Source organism: Cygnus atratus, chromosome 33, assembly GCF_013377495.2.
Source record: "Cygnus atratus isolate AKBS03 ecotype Queensland, Australia chromosome 33, CAtr_DNAZoo_HiC_assembly, whole genome shotgun sequence".
In the NCBI taxonomy this organism is placed as follows: Eukaryota; Metazoa; Chordata; class Aves; order Anseriformes; family Anatidae; genus Cygnus; species Cygnus atratus.
The window spans coordinates 804,629-817,819 of record NC_066394.1 but is presented as its reverse complement, the minus strand read 5'-3'; the positions used below and the strand labels follow the sequence as shown (position 1 = coordinate 817,819).

The window sequence follows — 13,191 nt, the reverse complement described above, 5'->3', positions numbered from 1 at the left end:
GACGCAAGAAATGTGTAATAGCAGCTCCATCACCAAGTTCCTCCTCCTGGCATTCGTAGACACACGGGAGCTGCAGCTCCTGCACTTTGGGCTCTTCCTGGGCATCTACCTGGCTGCCCTCCTGGGCAACGGCCTCATCCTCACCGCTGTAGCCTGTGACCACCGCCTCCACACCCCCATGTACTTCTTCCTCCTCAACCTTGCCCTCCTCGACCTGGGAGGCATCTCCACATCTCTCCCCAAAGCCATGGCAAATTTCCTCTGGGACACTAGGACCATTTCCTATGCAGGATGTGCTGCACAGGTCTTTCTCATACTCTTTTTCTATTCATCAGAGATTTCCCTTCTCACCATCATGGCCTATGACCGCTACATTGCCATATGCAAGCCCCTGCACTACAGGACCCTCCTGGGCAGCAGAGCCTGTGCCACCATGGCAGCAGCTGCCTGGGGCAGTGGCTTTCTTCACGCCGTGCTGCACACTGCCAATACATTTTCATTACCCCTTGGCCGTGGCAATGCCCTGGACCAGTTCTTCTGTGAAATCCCCCAGATCCTCAAGCTCTCCTGCTCAGACTCCTACCTAAGGGAAGTTCGAATTACTACGGTTAGTGCTTTTCTATTGTGGGTGTGTTTTGTTTTCATTGCTCTGTCCTACATGCAGATCTTTAGGGCCGTGCTGAGGATCCCATCCCAGCAGGGACGACACAAAGCCTTTTCCACATGCCTCCCTCACCTGGCTGTGGTCTCCTTGTTTCTGAGCACTGTTATGTTTGCCCACCTAAAGCCCCCCTCTATCTCCTCCCCTTCCCTTGATCTTGTTCTGGCATTTCTGTACTTGGTGGTGCCTCCAGCATTGAACCCCCTCATCTACAGCATGAGGAACCAGGAGCTCAAGGATGCTGTGTGGAAAATTAAGACTGTGTATATTTCGTAGGCCATAACTGTCTGACTTTTTTTTCACAAATCATTCATAATGCTACTCTTGCTACTCCTTGGTTTGCAGCTGAGCCTGACCTCTGTTTTTGTGTTGCTGTTTTGTTGTTGTGTCCTTTTTGTATTTTCTGTGATCTTATGCTGAATATTTTTTCCCAGTTTTGTTCTTAGAATATTAGACCATAAAGAAATTCTTCATTTTCTTTTGTATTTAAACAAATTAAAGTGCCTTTTTGTCTTATATGCTTCCTCTGAGATGTTTTCTTGTTCTGCAGAGGCAGTGCCCATGTGCAGAAGTGGAGGAGAAAAGAGTCAGGCCCAGCAGCACAGCCAGGGAGCACCAGCTCTGGTCCATGCAGAGCTGTTCTCTTGCCACTGCCACCCTCTCCTTCTGAGCCCTGCTGGTGGTGTAAGGCCTGGATGCTCCTGTAGATTGGTGCCAGTGCTGCTGTGTGGCTATGCTGGGACCACAGGCAGGGATAGGCAGTGGGCACTTGGGTGACACAGCTGGCCTCCAGAACAGCATTTCCATCCTAAAAGGGCCGTGACTGAAAGCTCATGTCTGCTTTTAGAGCTGCTGTCAGATCCGAACGTGCCCAAGGAAGAGAGCCCAAAGAGGTTCCTCGCTCTGCCAGGCCAGGCACCTCTGAGCACCCCAGGGCCACAGAAGAACTGCTGTGGGAGGCAGTCAGGGGCAGGGCCCCCACCAGCTGGCTCTGCCCCCCAGCCTGACCAGCACGGCCCTGCAGAGTGCCCCTGTGCCCCGGGCAACACAGCCCCCTCGCTCTGCAGAGCAGCACCACCAGCTGGGGCGGTGGGGAGCGTGGTGAGGGGCTGCAGCAATGGCCGGCCAGGCCAGCACAGACGTGCTCACCTGAAAGAGGCTCCCTGGGAGATGGGATGTCCCAGGGCCTTCTCCATGTGCAGGGGAGACATGGGAACAGAAACCCTTTGCTGCTGCTGCCAGCAGGCAATTCGTATGTATGTGGAGAGAGGAACACGAGCAAGCACAAAGGCCATCTGCTATCTCTAGGGGGGGTCATGAAAGCCAGTGGGCAGACAGCGTCTTCAGGTCCCTTCTTTCTAGCGTAACAGCCATGGAGCAACTGCCTGAATAGCACAGAACAGTTCAGGGGGAAGGCACCTTCAGAGACCATCTAGTCCAAAGTACAAGACCTGAATGCAGCTCTGGGATGTGCTTCCTTAAACCCCCGAGCTCCCTATGCCCGTTCTTCATGCCTTGGGACATCTCAGAAGAGGGCAGAGCAGGGCAATGCACCACAAGTCTGAGGTGTCTCCCAGCCTCTGGCAGTGGCTGCAGGAGCCAGAGGGACACTACAAGTGCTGCAGTGCACTGCCTGTGTGTGCAAGGCAGGGACTTATGTCTCTGAAAAGCCATGTGTGTATGAGCAGTGCACAAGGCCAGCTCAGGCAGGCAGGCAGGGCTCATGGCCACTGCGCTCATGGTTGCCTTGCCACAGGCTGTGGTAGAGCTTGGGGCATAGCCACCACAGCCCCAGCCCCTCGGAAGGCTCCGCAGCTGCTGGGACAAAGGCAGATCTTGATATAGAGCCAAAAGAAAAGGAGGTCATTGATGAATAAGCTGAACAAGACTGGACCCAGTATTGAACCCTGGGGGACACGGTTAGCTACAGGCCTCCAACTAGACTGCACCACTGAGCACAACCCTCTGAGCTCTGCCACCCACCCAATTATCAATCCACCTCACTGTCCACTCATCTAGGCCACATTTCCTGAACTTGTCCATGAGGATCTTATGGAAAACAGTGTCAAAGCCTTTGAAGATATACCACATCCAGCGCTCTCCCCTCATCTACCCAGCTAGTCATCTCATCATAGGCTATCCAATTGGTTAAGCATGATTTCCCCTTGGGGAATCCATGCTGACTACTCCTGATCACCTTATCCTCCACATGCTTGAAGATGACCTCCATAACCAGGAGCTGTTCCAGTACCTTCCTTAATGTGCAGTTCTGGTATTTCCCAGATTAACCTATGATGTAGGTTGCAGGGTCCTAGACAAAATCAGGGAGTGTCTTTTCATACTCACCTGTACATTTTGCACATTAAAAGAGCGATGATATAACAGGAGTGAACCTTGAACTACAGTTGAGCTGGGGAAAGAGCTCCTCCACCACACTCAGCACTCATGGGGGAATCCCATCAGGGCGCATGGACTTCAGGATGCCCAGTTTCTTTACGTGGTTCCTAACCTGAGACTCATCCATCAAGGGTAAGTTTTCCTTACAGAGGACCTTGTGAAACTCTGGGATTTGGCAAATGAATCTCATTCTGTTTTCCAAGGAGAAGAGAGCCTGTCTTTCCCACCTTATCATGTTCTGCATCAGGGTCAGAACTACCCCATACATCATAGCAGGCTTGGATCGGACTGCAGGAAGAGCAACCAGGAGGAAAAGAGCCTGGGCACAACCAGGGATGCAGGGATGCCATATGAGCCAGCAGTGCTAAATACGGATATGGCCATGTCCATATTGGGATGCTCTAAGAGGAGTGTGTCCACCCAGGCAAGGGACTTATCATCTTCTATGACTCCACACTGGTGTGGCCCTAACTGGAAGAGGGTTTCCCAGTGTGGGGCTCCTTTTCTGAAGGAATAGGGAGGAATGGAGGGGGTTCACAGGAGGTGTGCCAAGACAGGGTGAGAGGTCATGTGTGTGGAGGTTGAGAGACCTGAGCTTCCTAGGCCTGGTGAAGCACAGGCTCGGGGCACTCTTGTAGGAGCTCCTGAGAGCTGGAAAACTGCTTTCAGAGATGATCGCACATGGTGGGGAGGGAGAAAGAGCATGAGAAAGGAAAGCCACTACAGTCTGCTGTTTTGGAGGTCCAGAGTGGTGATGAGGAGGAAGAAATACCACTCCAAGGGCAGTGCTGTGGTGACTCACAGGGAGTCTGGTTCAGCCCATGGCTTTGTGTTTCAGGTAAAAGACAGTGAGGACAAGGAGTCCTTAGTATAGGTAGGGAGATGCTGTGGTGGGGAAGGTGTCTCCAGGCTGCAGGGAAAAGAGTTCAGGCATGCAACAGGCTAGGACAACCTGTGGGGAGATATCCAGTGGTACTGACAGGGCTGGAAGGCCCTGACAGAACAGAGGTCTTTGTCCCCTTGGCTATGGCTTTTGTCTCTGCCACTGGGCCTATGAGATGACACATTGTGCTCCTGGCACTGGAACCATGTGACCGTCTTGCAGCCCTGTTCAGTGGTGTTGTACTGTTGTCCTTTTGTTGCCATCACATACCCCGTATCCCACTGCCCCTTGAAGACCAGTGTGAGGACAGAAGCTCTCTTCCCAGAGGCTGGGTGTCAGGCCTTGGTGTTTGCATTGATAAAACACATCAAGGTTTCCTTAGCATCAGGGCCGGCTTTACTTTGCCTTTGCCTGCCTGTCATCACTGCCTCCCATTTTCTTCTCTAACAAGTCCACAGGGGAGCTGTGGTGGTAATGGTCCCCAGTGGGACCAATTAACACTCCCAGAAACTTCAGCATTTCTTCTGGCCTTCCCTTCTTGTGCAGCCTGTGCTATCTCCTCTCAGCATCACAGGTCCATGGACTCGATACACCCTGGGGCCTTGTACACACCTTTCGCTTAGGACCGACTGACCCATGTTCAACTGCTGTTCACATGGAACCCTGCTCCACTTCGGCCTTCAAAGCTCTCGTTTGAATAGTTGCTACTACCACCAAGATCTGCACCTGCGGCGGCTCCACCCGGGCCCGCGCCCCAGGCTTCCAGGCGCACCGCAGCGGCCCTCCTACTCGTCGCGGCCTAGCCCCCGAGGCTCTGCACCACCGGCGACGGCCGGGTATGGGCCCGACGCTCCAGCACCATCCATTTTCAGGGCTAGTTGATTCGGCAGGTGAGTTGTTACACACTCCTTAGCGGCTTCCGACTTCCATGGCCACCGTCCTGCTGTCTGGATCAACCAACACCTTTTCTGGGCTCTGATGAGCGTCGGCATCGGGCGCCTTAACCCGGCGTTCGGTTCATCCCGCAGCGCCAGTTCTGCTTACCAAAAGTGGCCCACTGGGCGCTCGCATTCCACGGCCCGGCTCCAACGCCAGCGAGCCGGGCGTCTTACCCATTGAAAGTTTGAGAATAGGTTGAGATCGTTTCGGCCCCAAGACCTCTAATCATTCGCTTTACCGGGTAAAACTGCCCCCCGCCCGAGCGCCAGCTATCCTGAGGGAAACTTCGGAGGGAACCAGCTACTAGATGGTTCGATTAGTCTTTCGCCCCTATACCCGGGTCGGACGACCGATTTGCACGTCAGGACTGCTACGGACGTCCACCAGAGTTTCCTCTGGCTTCGCCCTGCCCAGGCATAGTTCACCATCTTTCGGGTCCTAGCACGGACGCTCACGCTCCACCTCCCCGGCGAAGCGGGCGAGATGGGCCGGTGGTGTGCCTGGGGCCCGACGTATGAGCACCCCAGGATCCCACCTCAGCCGGTGCACGCCAGCCCTCACCTTCATTGCGCCACGGGCTTTCGCACGAGCCACCAACTCGCGCACGTGCTAGACTCCTTGATCTGTGTTTCAAGACAGTCAGGTGGGGAGCCGATATCGCTGTAGACCCCAGGCGCCGGGGGCCGGCGGGCCCGGCCGGCTCCCCCTACCACGCGGCCCCGACGGCGGGGCACGGGGGAACGTGGAGGGTGCGGCGGCGGTCCTCTCCCTCAGCCCTGGGATTCAGTGACGTGTCCGGGCCCGGCGGCTCTAACACCCGCCACCGCTCGCGTGGCCGCAGGCCACCAGCCCGCCGGCAGCCTTCCCAGCCAACCCGGAGCCGGTCGCAGTGCATCACCATGGAGGAAATGCACCCAATGGGGGCCAGATGCCGGACGGGCGGAACAGTCCGTGGCGTGACCACCCCCCCCGACCACCCGCCCCAGCGAAGAGGGGACGGAGGGGAGGCGGAGGCGGGGATCCGACGGCGCCCATGCCCACCGGCCTCTGCCCGCCGGGTTGAATCCTCCAGGCAGACTGCATGGACCCCACCCGTTTACCTCTTAACGGTTTCACGCCCTCTTGAATTCTCTCTTCAAAGTTCTTTTCAGCTTTCCCTTACGGTACTTGTTGGCTATCGGTCTCGTGCCCGTATTTAGCCTTAGATGGAGTTTACTACCCGCCTTGGGCTGCATTCCCAAGTGACCCGACTCCGAGAATCCCCGGGCCCGGCGCGCCAGGGGGCCACTACCAGCCTCACACCGTCCACAGGATGGGCCTCGATCAGAAGGACTTGGGCCTCCCGAGAGCGGTGCCGAGGATGGTGGCTTCCGTACGCCACACTTCCTGCGCCCCACTGCGGGGAGGGGATTCGGCACTGGTCTCTTCCCTCTTCACTCGCCGTTACTGAGGGAATCCTTGCTAGTTTCTTTTCCTCTGCTGACTAATATGCTTAAATTCAGTGGGTCGCCACATCTGACCTGAGGTCACGAATGGAGAAAAAAACACACCGCCACCCGACCCACCGTGCCAAGCAGATGATGCCACACACCACAGCTTGCTCCCCTTACGCCATGAGCCACCCGGACACATGGAATGTGCCCTGGGAGACAGGCATTAGTTAAGCGATGCTCAGACAGGCGTAGCCCTGGGAGGAACCCAGGGCTGCAAAGTGCTTTTGAAGTGTCGATGATCAATGTGTCCTGCAATTCATATTAATTCTTGCAGCTAGCTGCATTCTTCATCGACACATGAGCCAAGTGATTCACCGCTAAGAGTTGTCTGCCTTTTTGGCACCACCACATGCACACGGGGAGGCCGCAGCTGCTCCACGCAGCCCCTTCCAAGGGTGCTCCAAGACAGACCCGCAGCTCCCAACCGACACTGACACAACCCCGAATGACCGCCCCTCTCCTCACGCCGATGCCAGCTACTGAGAGAGGGGACGTGACCGTGGGCCAACGGACAGCACAGCGAGCTGCAACCACAGCGCGGGCGAGCATCACCTCCGCTGACCATACGAGCACATGTGAAAGAAGGAGGGGGAGAACAACCTGAGCGACAAGGAGGGGAGCCCGCGCTCCTGACGACGAGCTTGGCCGACGACCCAGGCTCGCTTCGAGTTCGGTCCAGGTGCCCGGCTCGGCCCAGCCCGATGGAGACAGCGGCGTGCCCACCATGCCGCCTTGCCTGATGCCTCAGTTCAGCCCGCCCCAACGCCAGCAACTGCCACGGCACCGCTGCCGCTGTGCCTGATGCGGCCACCTGAGCCCACGCCGTCAGCGGGATGGGGTGCGATGGACCACCCGACCACCTGACGACCACCCGCGTGCTCTCGCCTTTCCCACAATGGCACACGACAAACACCCTTCTCCCTGGCCCCTTTGCGCCTTCAGCCACCTTCTCCTGCTTTTGCGCTCGCCCTGGCAGCGCCTGATGCAGACGCATGGCCGGGCGGCCACCGGGACGGCACAGGAATGGGAGGGCGGCCAGGCTTGCCGTCGGGGGGCACGTCGGGATGCAGCCCCCCCCGTGCTCGTCCCCAGCGGTCCCAACGCTCAACCCCCGCGGCCAGCCAGGCTGGAGAGGGGTTCCAGCCCGCTCCTCTCTCCGCGGTCTGGTCTCGGCAGAGAGGCATCACGCGCGCGCTCGGCCGCTGTTGGCCACGCCTACACTCGGAACGGGTCGCGGCTCCCCGGCCTCTTCGAATGCTAGACGGTGTGGCGTGCCGCGTGTGGCCAGCGCCGGCCAGCGGCCCCGCCCAAGCGGCGGCAGTGGCGGCAGCGGCGCAGCTCTTTCTATGCCAGCGCGCGCCCGCGGCCTCGCGTCCCTCAGCGCCACCACGTTCCCGCCGCTCCTCGCTCGCGATTTCTGTCGCCGATCCCCGCCCCGCTCGACCCTCGGCCTTGCCGGCCGCTCCGAATGAGCTGGTGGGCGGGCCGGTGTAGGGGCGTCCCGTCGCCGGTCTCCGCACGGAGGGGAGCCCGGCGGCGGCGGCGGGACTGGCCGGCGGCAGACGGGCGGGCGGAGAGCGGGCGGGACAACCGATCCCCACCCTACTGCCAACCTCTGCGGAGGACACGAGTAGACCTGCCGACCACAGGAGGATACGGCAGACCTGGCAACCGCAGGAGGAGACGGGGAGACCTGCCGGCCGGAACCGAACACTGTCGATCTGACTTTCTTCGCTTTTCATACACGACGTTCCGGCCCTTTTCGGGCCTTTCCTGGACTTTCCGGGACTTTTCGATGCTTTTCGTGTGGACGGACCCACTCGGGAATCGCTTGACAGACCGACAGATAGATGCCTTTGGAAACGCGCGCGCGCGCGCGTGCGTCCGTCGGTGCTGGGTAGACCCCGACGCCTTTCTCACAGCCGGCCCGGCAGCGACCCCTAGCGGGCGCCACGGGCTATACAAGTATGGCGCCCGCGGCTGGGTAGACCTCGCGGCCTCAGGCGGAGACAGGGAGACCTGGCGGCTGCCGTCCGCAACGGGTACACTTGGTGCCCGCAGCGCCCGAGGTGGGGAAGACCTGCCGGCCGGGACCGAACACCGTCGATCTGCCTTTCTTCGCTCTTCATACAGGCCTTTTCGAACCTTTTCGCGCCTTTCCAGGTCTTTTCGGGTTTTTTCAATGCTTTTCGTGTGGATGAACCCACTCGGGAATCGCTTTACCGACCGACTGATGGATGCATTTACACGCATGTGCTCAGTCTCACAGGTAGCGAGCCACTCACCATTGACCAAGAGATCCGGACCTCCGAGTTGCCGTCGGCAAATCGAAACTGCTAAAAACGCAGCCCACCGACCAAAGCAAGCCACAGGCCTCGACTCCTGTCGCGGTGGACTACGAGGTGGGGCGGAGGCAGGGGAGCAGGCACACGGGGGAGAAGCACTATCTGACTACGGCCGCCAGGTCTACCCGCCACCACTGCCGCGGAGCCAGCAGGAGGGCCGTCCGCCGGCTGCCTGGCTTTGCTTAGCTTTCCTTTGCTTTGTATTTGGACTGAGCTACTGAGGAATCGTTTTTCCCATCGCCCGATGGCTGAGTTGCCACAGACACGCATCCACATGCAAGCACGGGGACATACAAACCGCTGAGTTGCGCATGTTGTCGAGCCACTAGTGTCCGAGTGAGAGCCCCTGAGGTGAGAGTGAGCGGCAGCCCGAGGCAGCCGGGGGCCTCGGCCTCGAAGGGCGGCGGACTAGGAGGGGGAGGGACGGGTCTGTCAGAGCCAGAACCGCTATCAGAAACCGGCCGCCAGGTCTACCCGGCGCCACTGCAACTCGTAGCCGGAGTTTCCACCTTTTGGCGTGCTTTTTCTGGCAGTGCTTTGTTTTGCTTTCCTCTGCTTTGCTTTTCCTTGCACTGCATTACTCTGCTCTGCTCTGCTGTGCTAGGCTTCATTTGCAGACTGTCCCACCCATTTTGCCAATGGGTCAATCGATACATTTCCACACACATACACCATCAGTCCAACAGGTTGGCGAGCTGCTAGTGTCTAAGCAAGAGCCCCTGACATCAGAGCGGCCAGCAGCCCGAGGCAGCTGGAGGCCGCTGCCATGCCCTCCTAGCCTCCTTGAACAGCACCGGCGCAGGCTCCCTGCCCACCTCTCCGTAGCCCAGCAACTGGCCCCAGTTCATCTGGGACGGCTGGGGGGGTGCATTTTCGATCGACACTATGTAACTACATTCGGCTTTTCACTGCACTGCTCTGCTTTACTTTTTTTTCCTTGCACCACTTTGCGTTGCTTTTTGTGGTGCTATTTTGCTTTTCCTTGTACTGCTTTGCTTTGCTTTGTCTTGCAAGGCTGTGGTTTGCTTTGCTGTTTTCTTCTTTGCTGTGCTAGGCTTCTTTTGCAGGGCGTCCCACCAATTTTGCCAGTGGGTCGATGGATGCATTTACACACACAGAGACACGCTAGGTTGCACAGGTTGGACTCCCCGCAGCCCAGCAACTGTCCCCAACTGTCCAGCAAATGGTGCTGTGTTTGGGATTTAGGATGAGAATAATACTGATAACACACTGATGTTTTAATTGTTGCAGAGCAGTGCTTACACTAAGCCAAGGACTTTTCGGCTTCTCACACTGTCCTGCCAGCATGCAGGCTGGGGGTGCAGCAGCAGCTGGGAGGGGACAGACCCAGGACAGCTGACCCAAACTGGCCAAAGGGGTATTCCACACCATCTGACATCATACTGAACAATTAATATGGGGTGGCTGGCCAGGGTGGGGGGACCAGCTGCTCGGGGATAGGCTGGGCATCAGTCAGTGGGAGGTGAGCAATTGCATTGTGCATCACTTGTTTTGTACATTATTATTATTATTATTATTATTATTATTATTATTATTATTATTTTCCTTTCCTGTCCTAATAAACTGTCTTTATGTCAACCCACAGGTTTTCATTTCTTTCTAATTCTCTCCCGCCATCCCAGAGAGGGAGGGGAGAGGGGGAGCGAACGGCTGTGTGGTGCTTAGCTGCCGGCCGGGTGAAACCATAACAGCACAGAGTCCTGTTGTGTGAGGGGTTGCATAAAGGCTCCCAAAGGAAGTTCAGGTCTACCCAAAGACTTCCATTGGGAGCACTTTTTGATGGGAGAAATTGGAGACATACGTGTTTTTTAGAGTCGTAATTAGTGTTAGGGTTAGGGTTACAGTTAGGGTTGTTTGGAAAGAGAGAAAGCGCAGAGCCTTTGGGTGTGGGGTTGCGTAAAGGCTCCCCAAGGGAGTTCAGGTCTAATCAAATGCTTACGTTGGGAGCACTTTTTGATGAGAGGAATTGGCGACGTACTTTTTTTATAGTCATAATTAGGGTTAGGCCACTAGATTACGGGAAGTGTCCTTATTTTGCCTCTAGGTTTCAACAGCAGGCTCGTAGGACACCCTAGAGTGCCCTGGGAGGCCTGTAGGGCTTCCTAGAGGACACTGGGGGTCACTGGGAGGCTTTCTGGGGGAGCTAGAGGGCATTGGGCAGCCCTGGTAGACCTGTGGAGGATCTAGAGTACAAGGGAGGACCACAGGAGGCCTCCAGAGTGCTTGAGAGTGCACTAGAGAGCCCTGCGAGGCCTCCAGAGACCTCTGGATTCCAGGAAGAGTCCATATTTTGCCTCCATGGTGCAAGACAAGGCTCGTAGGACACCCTAGAGTGCCCCAGAAGGCCTCTAGGTCATCCTAGAAGACACTGGGGGTCACTGGAAGGCTTTCTGGGGGAGCTAGAGGTCACTGGGTGGCCCTGGTAGACCTGTGGAGGATCTAGAGTGCAGCAGAGGATGAGAGGAGGCCTCCAGTGTGCTTGACAGCGTACTAGAGAGCCCTGTGAGGCCGCTGGAGACCACTAGATTCAAGGAAGAGTCCATATTTTGGCTCTAGTGTGCAAGAGGAGGTTCATAGGGCACCCTAGAGTGCCTTGGGAGGCCTCTAGGTCATCCTAGAGGAAACTGGAGATTACTGGGATGCTTTCTGGGGGAGCTAGAGGGCACTGGGTGGGCCTGGTAGACCTTTGGAGGATCTAGAGTGCAGCAGAGGACCACAGGAGGCCTCCAATGTGCCCAAGAGTGCACTGGACAGCCCTGCGAGGCCTTCAGAGGCCACTAGATTCCAGGAAGACTCCTTATTTTGCATCTAGCATGCAACAGCAGGCTCGTAGGACACCCTAGAGTGCCTTGGGAGGCCTCTGAGGCATCCTAAAGGGCATTGGGGGTCACTGGGAGGCTTTCTGGGGGAGCTAGAGGGCACTGGGTGGCTCTGGTAGACCTATGGATGATCTAGAATACAGCGGAGGACCAGAGGCGGGTCGCAGTGTTCCTGACATTGCACTAGAAAGCCCTGCGAGGCCACTGGAGGCCACTAGATTCCAGAAAATGTCCTTATTTTGCCTCTAGGGTTCAACAGCATGCTCTTAGGACACCCTGTGTGCTGTGGTAGAGGTGCACGTAGATGGAAAATTGGGAGCGGAAACACCTCACCTCCATGTGCTCAGCTTTCAGCCTGGGGGAGAGGTGACAGAGCAACATGACATCCCCTCCCACGACAGCCACGTTGAGGTGATCGGACCCCAGGACTTGAAACTGGGCTGCAAACAACAGGTTTAAAGGGTTCTGGTTGGGGTGGTGGTGGCATGTCTGGGGGCAATCAGCAATCAAGCATAAGGCAGCATCATGGTGGGTGCAAGGACTGGGGCACCCAGCATACATCTGCCATGAACAGTGGGTCTGGAAAGCAGCCTAAATAGATGGGGTTAAGCCTGCTGAGATGAAAACACCAGCATTTGCTGATGTGAGACGAAGCAGCCAGATGAAAACTCCACAAACAGTGGAGCAGACATAACAGAGGGAGAAAGGACAAGTTTGGGGGCACAGGAACAATAAAAGACAGAGCTTGAGGTCTCCTCTTTGGGGCTGCTCACTTCTCTACACCCTCCACCCTCCTTCCCCATATGGAGGGGGCACCCTACTCATGGATGATAGTGGATCCCCCAAACCAGCATCATTTCAAGTTATGTTCCCCAGAGTTGCGTCCCCCCCCACACACACACACACCCAATTTGCTATTTATCCCACCTAGTTTTTAAAATGAGCTTTCAATAAGGCACACAGCTTCTTCTTGTTGGGACCCCTGTCCCTGGGTCTATTTAACTGATATGTGGACATGGCACTAGGGGATGTGGTTTAGTGATGGGACTCGGGAGGTCATGTTGATGACTCAGTGATCCTGAAGGTCTGCTCCAACCTAAGTAATCCTATGATTGTCACTATCGCCTCCTAAATGACCTCAATGGAAGGTTTAAACCATATTGGGTTGGGGTCAGAAGCCCTGAGTTACAAAGCAGGGCTGGAAGCACCAGTGGTTTCTTAATATCTCAGTAACAAACTGCTCCCACAGGCAACTTTTCAGCATATATCACCTTTTTTGTAGTACTAAAAAGCCCCCCCCCCAAAAAAAAAAGAAGATATATATATATATATATACGTATATATATAGCAAATGACAGGCTCTGTGTAAGTGGCAGAAAGAGATCATTACCACAATCCAGCTTGCAAACCTGAAAACCAAAGAAGAAAATTGTGGCACAAGCCAGGACAGAGCTGCTGCAAGGGAGGCAGGAGCAAATCAACATCTTCACATCCATCATCACTGGGGAGAGCTGAACGGCAAAAAAAATATGTATATATAAAGCAGTGAAATGAGCTGAGCATGGTGCAAAGAACATCAATATGAAAAGTTTTTCCTAGAGGAAACTTGTTTGCAAGAACCTGCAGAATGAGG

The 13,191-nt window shown here is 56.1% G+C and overlaps 1 protein-coding gene and 1 non-coding gene across 2 annotated transcripts; one reads left to right on the top strand and one right to left on the bottom strand.

The window, feature by feature from the left end:
* Positions 1–355: 355 nt before the first annotated feature.
* On the top strand, positions 356–937 carry LOC126913620 (olfactory receptor 14C36-like). Its single transcript, XM_050716049.1, has one exon. It carries the CDS (start codon positions 356–358, stop codon positions 935–937), a length of 582 nt encoding a protein of 193 aa, XP_050572006.1.
* Positions 938–6,545: 5,608 nt separating this feature from the next.
* LOC118261245 (5.8S ribosomal RNA) lies at positions 6,546–6,699 on the bottom strand. The gene has a single exon (XR_004782374.1). It is a non-coding gene; the product is annotated as a 5.8S ribosomal RNA (ribosomal RNA).
* Between the last annotated feature and the right edge of the window lie 6,492 nt (positions 6,700–13,191).

What these genes read in the sequence shown, in the direction of transcription:
- LOC126913620 (XM_050716049.1), top strand. Translation starts at nt 356, where the DNA reads ATGGCCTATGACCGCTACATTGCCATATGCAAGCCCCTGCACTACAGG.